The 6,000-nt window shown below is 41.6% G+C and overlaps 1 protein-coding gene across 5 annotated transcripts in view; it reads left to right on the forward strand.

The window, feature by feature from the left end:
• Window positions 1-4,593, forward strand: part of PARP9 (poly(ADP-ribose) polymerase family member 9) — a 33,634-nt gene extending 29,041 nt beyond the window's left edge. For all 5 annotated transcript variants that reach the window (XM_072812285.1, XM_072812288.1, XM_072812284.1 and 2 more), the window contains one exon: window positions 3,771-4,593. In XM_072812285.1, coding sequence (XP_072668386.1) covers window positions 3,771-4,150 — 380 coding nt within the window. In that variant the 3' untranslated portion in view covers window positions 4,151-4,593. The remainder of the gene's footprint in view (window positions 1-3,770) is intronic.
• Window positions 4,594-6,000: the final 1,407 nt, after the last annotated feature.

Here is a 6,000-nt window from a genome sequence, read left to right on the forward strand (position 1 = left end):
TTTTTTTTTTCACTCAGTTTTCATTTGGAGTACAAAGGCTCTTGGCCTTTTTTCTTTTTTCTTTTTTTTGCAGGGGGTTCCCTGCAAGGTTCCGAATTATGGGACTCTTGGTCAATTTAGATGGCCAACTATAGGCAAAGGGGGCTTCTATTAACAAATCTTTATATATATATTTTTCTATCTTGACTTGCATTCCAGCCAGTTCTGATTTCATCTCTTGCTTGTAGGGCTAGGCTGAATGTAGCAAGAAGGAGCCTCCATGCTTGCAGTTTTTTTTTTTATTGGGTTCATTCATTCATTCCACAATGAGCGCATTCTATAAGTCAGGCCCTGTGCTAGGTGGGAGGAATACAACAGTAAACAAAACACACAGAGTTCCTGCCCTTATCCTTTATAATCTGTGAGTCCATCTGTTGGGTATTTTCTGAAGTTCTAAAGAAAGCCTTGTTTTTTTTTTTTTTTAAGATTTATTCATTTATTCATGAGAGACGCAGACTGAGAGAGAGAGAGAGAGGCAGAGACACAGGCAGAGGGAGAAGCAGACCCCCCACAGGGAGCCCAAAGTGGGACTTGATCCCAGATCCTGGGATCACACCCTGCGGTGAAGGCAGACACTCAACTGCTGAGCCACCCAGGTACCCCACCCCCTGTTTTTTTTTTTAACTCTACAATGTCCCCCTGGGTGATTGAGGCTATACCTATAGCCTCAACTCCTACCTCTAGGATGACTTACAAATTTGTATCTCTAACCTCCTTCTTCTCTCCTGACCTGTAGGTCCATATTTCCCATTGTCTTTTGATTATTTCTGCCTGGAAGTTCTATAGCCACCTCAGACTGAACTCTTACCTTGGCCATGCTTTTCCCTAAGAAATATGCACTTTTATTCCGCCCCACCCACCCACCCAACTGATACTCCCTAACCTGGCTAATACCATCACTATCTATCTCCCGGGTCTCCTAGCTGGAAACTTTACCATCTTCTGTTCCATCCTTCCTCTCAGGTCCAGGCAGTAACACAGTCCTTCTAGGTTCCCTCTCAGTGTCATTCTCAGCCCAGCCTCACCTCTCTGTTCCTCTGCCTTTGCTGTTCTTTCCTTGGGCCTAGACGATGACCAGGTCCTTTCCTTGCCTCACAGCCCTATCCTTTAGTTGACCTATCCTTTACTCTGCTACCAGAATTATCATGCTAAAAACACATGTGCCTGTTTACTATCTGCCTTCCTAGTTGCTTACAGGGTTGAACTCCAGCCTGGTTGGCCCAGCATGTAAGGCCCTACCCCCGCACCCCCCCCCCCCCCGCCCCATTATCTCCTCAGCGTCATCACTCACTGTGCTCCACCACACTTCAGCCAGGAACTTCTTAGGGTTTCCTAAATGTGCGGGATATTTCATGCCTCTATGCCTTTTCCTGTGGAATACCTTCCTCCTTACCCGTTTTATCCCTGCAAAGTCCTATTCCTTCTTCCAGACGTTGCTCAGATGGCATTTCCTGGCTGACACCCTCCCTCACTCGTGCAGGCCCAGGGGGCTGCTTCCTACATTCCTTTGTTACTGTATCTGTAAGTCAAAGTACAAACTCCACAGGTCCCCAGAAATCCAGTATGGGGCTTGTCTTCTTCACAGCTCTAAAATGGAACTTCACCTGCCTTTGAGGCTCCCAGGTCTACAAACATGAAAGACTCCCATCTTGGTGGTTCAAGAGGAACTCAGTCATTTTCAGAGTTGTCTCAGCCCCTTTGGGATTAAAATTCAGTTCCTGCAAGTTTTTTCCCCTCCTTCTCTTCTGAGAGTGCTGTAGATGATGTGACAGGCATTGTGGGGAGGGAGGTCTCGTTCTGCAGCTGTCTGTTCTCTGGCTTCCAATGTCCTCTGCTAGATAAACCACCCTGGGCTTGGTCATTGGCACCCTCCCATGCTTAAATTTATGGTGCCCCTTGCTCTCAGGGTCTACACAGGGCACTGTTTTTCATGCCGAGGTTATTCCTCTCTTGACCATGGTTGGTACCCCTCCTGCAGCACAGGAAATTTTTGAGTGTGCCCATCCTTCAAGGTGAAGGGCAAGGTCTTGTGTGGCAGTCCTCACCTGTTCCGGACATCATCCCCAGGCACTGCTGCTTTCCACTTAGCTACCAGCTGGATGAAGAGCCTGCATCCACTAGAGTTGGGCAATGAATGGCCCCTTCTACTCTGGAAGTCTCTCCCTCCCATTTTTCTGAGATTCTTGTTCTGCACCATCTTAACTCCGAGGGCTCTCTTGAGGGAGTGGGGCGGCGAAGTGAGTCCCTTCTCAGAATCCCCAAGAGTTCTAGTCGTGTCCTCTCTGATTCTTCTCTTCCCACCAGGCAGAACTTTTATTTAATTGGAAGTGTGAAAACTGTTCTAAGAATATTTTATCCTTCTCTCTTCGGTTACCTATGGCATGAACTCCATGCTCTGAATCCTTCCTTTAGGCTTTTGAACTTAGGGTTCAAAAACCCCTTTTCCTCTCCCAGAAAACCTTTCAAGACCATAATCTATGCTTTGATTAAAAATAATTATATATGGTATATTGGGTGCCTGGGTGGCTCAGTTGGTTCAGCCTCTGACTCTTGGTTTTGGCTCAGGTCGTGATCCCAGGATCCTGGGATCCAGCCTGGAGTCATGTGCCACACTCAGCAGGGACTCTCCTCTGCCTCTCTCTCCCCTTCCTTCTGCCCCTCCCCCTGCTTGCACTGTCTCTCTAAAATAAATCTTTTTTATTTAAAAGATTTTATTTATTTATTGATGAGAGACACAGAGAAAGAGGCAGAGACATAGGCAGAGGGAGAAGCAGGCTCTAGGCAGGAAGCCCAATGCGGGACTTGATCCCGGGACTCTGGGATCACATCCTGAGCCAAAGGCAGACGCCCAACCACTGAGCCACCCAGGCATCCCTCTAAAATAAATCTTAAAAAAATTATATATGAGATATATAGAGATAAATAAGTAGCAAGAACTCGGTGGAGGAACCAAGATCAAGAAGAATTTTCTAGGAAAGAAATCTTTGATTTTTATCTCAAGATACTTTTCTCTCCGCATAAAATTGTGCTGTGCTTTAACCATTTACATGTGGGAAGCTCCCTTTGTGAGTTTTTGAGAATAGGGATCATGTCCTAGTCATTCTTTGAAGCCCTAGAGCTGTATTGTCCAGTTGGTAGCCACCAGCCACACACATGGCTATTGAACACTTAAAATGTGGTTCCCCGAATCGAGATGGCCTATAAATGTTATACACTGATTTTAAAGATTACTACCTGAAGGAAAGAATGTAAAATATCTCCTTAATAATTTTTCATATTGACTATATGTTGAAATAATAACATATTGGATATAATAGGTTAAATAAAAACTATTAAATTAATTTTACCTGATTCTTTTTACCTTTTTATGTAGCTACTAGAAAATTTTAAGTTGCAGATATGGCTTACTTCTGTGGTTCAGTGCTGCTCTTGAGCCTACAACAATATTCGATTAAATCTGTAGTAAATGTAAAGAAAAAAAATAGGGAGGGAAGAAGGAGAGTAAAAAGGAAGGTGGGTATATTTAAATGTAAGCTATTATTATGCTGATCATCATCAATGATGATTTGTCTGAAGAGATTGACTTTAGGTGTTTTTGCAATAGACAGAGACTTGAGACCAGGAGGTGGTGATTATTTGGAGGATTAGAGAGAGAATATGTATTAATACCCACATAGGCAATATGGTTCATAATAATCATAATAATCTTTTAACTTGTTTTCTTTTATCAGACCTAAAATATGGAATTGGTATATACTTCACCAAGAACCTGAAAAACCTAGCAGACCAGGTCAAGAAAACATCTGCTACAACTGAACTGATATATGTGTTTGAAGCTGAAGTACTCACAGGCTCCTTCTGTCAGGGTCATCAGTTAAATATTCTTCCCTCACCGTTGAGTCCTGGAGACATAGATATCCATGACAGTGTGGTTGATGATGTCTCCAGCCCTGAAACCTTTGTGATTTTTAGTGATACTCAGGCTATGCCCCAGTATTTGTGGACTTGCACCCAGGATCATGTACGGCCACAGGATCACTCATCAGGACTAAGGATGCTGTCTTCACAGCAGTCTGGAGCAAGATTCTCAAGGGGTAGCTCTGTCAATTAGGCTCCACATCATTTTAACAACTGACATTTGCTTGCTTTGGAGGAACTATCCAAATAATGATCATCAGTGAGTCAAAGTCTGGTTTGAAAATGTCATATGGGTTGTCCATATGGACCTATCAGGTTATTGAAGGAACCCAATACAAACTAGCATCTTAATTCTTTCATCTTTGTCTTCATCTTTGTCTTCATCTCTATTGGGATGGGTAAATCCCAATCCAAACACTCTCAGAACCACTCCCTCTCCTTCAGGATGCTCTTTCATCTCTTTTACTATAGGTAACAGCAAAAATGTTTTACATATAATGAAGAAGTTTTTCTATTATATAATCTAAACCTTTTTATTTTCTAAAATAATAGAGTAGCAGCCTGATGATTTTTGATTTTCCAGAGAATCTTATATGTTGTTGGAGATTTCAAAATAAAGCACCTTTGTATGAGTAACTGGCTTTGAAAAGTTTTATGTAAAATGACATTATTCAAAGTGGAAGGACATCAAAAGGCTGATATTCTACTGATATCCTGTTTGGAATCAGCCATATCAAGCAATGCCACTCAAGCATCATGAGGCCAAATGACTTATTTTTTTTAAGATTTATTTATTTTAGAGATAAAGAGAGAGCACACATGAGGGAGGGCAGAAGGAAAAAATCTCAAGCAGACTCCCCACTGAGTGCAGAGCCTGATGTGGGGGGCTCAGTCCCAGGACCACGAGATCAAGACCTGAGCCGAAATCAAGTTGGACACTCAACTGACTGAACCACCCAGGTGCCCCAAGGCCAAATTATTAATTTGCCAAATATTTCTTGATTCCCAGGTGTGTTTCAGTCATTTTCTGGGTGCTGGAGATACGATGCAGAACAAGACAAATGTCTTCAGAAAGCTTTCAGCCTGAATAATCAGAAAGGCAGCTATGTGATTGAGTATAACAAAAGAGGAATTACAGATTCTTTGGAAAAATTTAAGAAGGAGAGGGATAAATTAATCAGAGGTTGGGAGGAAGGCGTTCTAGAGAAAGTGAAACTCAAGCTGAGGTGTAGAGCATTCATAAGAGTTAGGTGAATGAAGGATGCAGCAAATCAGGAACAGAGTTGGAAGAGTATTTTATGCAGAGAGAATAGGTCTTATAAAGGCTGAATCCACTGTGACTTCGCCCAAATTTTACTTCAGAGTTCTGCAATGTAGAGGCCAGCTAATCTTACCATGTATCTCTTGCCTATTCTGAAATCCATATTTCTCTATACTCCCCCAATTTCCTGGCCCTCATATCCTTGCACAGAACATTTCTTCCACCTCATCTCACTGTAAGCAGCATTCTTTTTTAAAAAATTCCCTTCACCTATTTTACCACCCCCACCACCTCCCCTCTGATAACCATGTTTATTCTCTACAGTTAAGAGTCTGTTTCTTCGTTTCTCTCTTTTTTTTGGCTTTGTTTCTTAAATTCTACATATGAGTAAACTCATGGTTTTGTCTTTCTCTGACTTCTTTTTGCTTAGCATTATACTCTTTAGCTCTTGTTGCAAATGGCAAGATTTCATTATTTTGGGGGGCTGAATAATATTCCACGATATATATATATCTATATATCTATATATATAGATCTATTTAGATCTATATATATCTCACATCTTCTTTATCCATTCATCTATCAATGGACACTTCTAAAATTTGGTTAATATAAATAATGCTGCAAAGAACACAGGGGTGCATATATCTTTTTGGATTAGTTTTTGTGTTCTTTGGCAATAGCAGAATTACCGGATCTTTTCGTTATTTTTAATTTTTTGAGGAACCTCCATACTATTTTTTTTGTCTTCATACTGTTTTCCACAGTGGCTGTATTAATTT

The sequence above is a fragment of the Canis lupus genome, chromosome 35 (assembly GCF_048164855.1).
Source record: "Canis lupus baileyi chromosome 35, mCanLup2.hap1, whole genome shotgun sequence".
In the NCBI taxonomy this organism is placed as follows: Eukaryota; Metazoa; Chordata; class Mammalia; order Carnivora; family Canidae; genus Canis; species Canis lupus.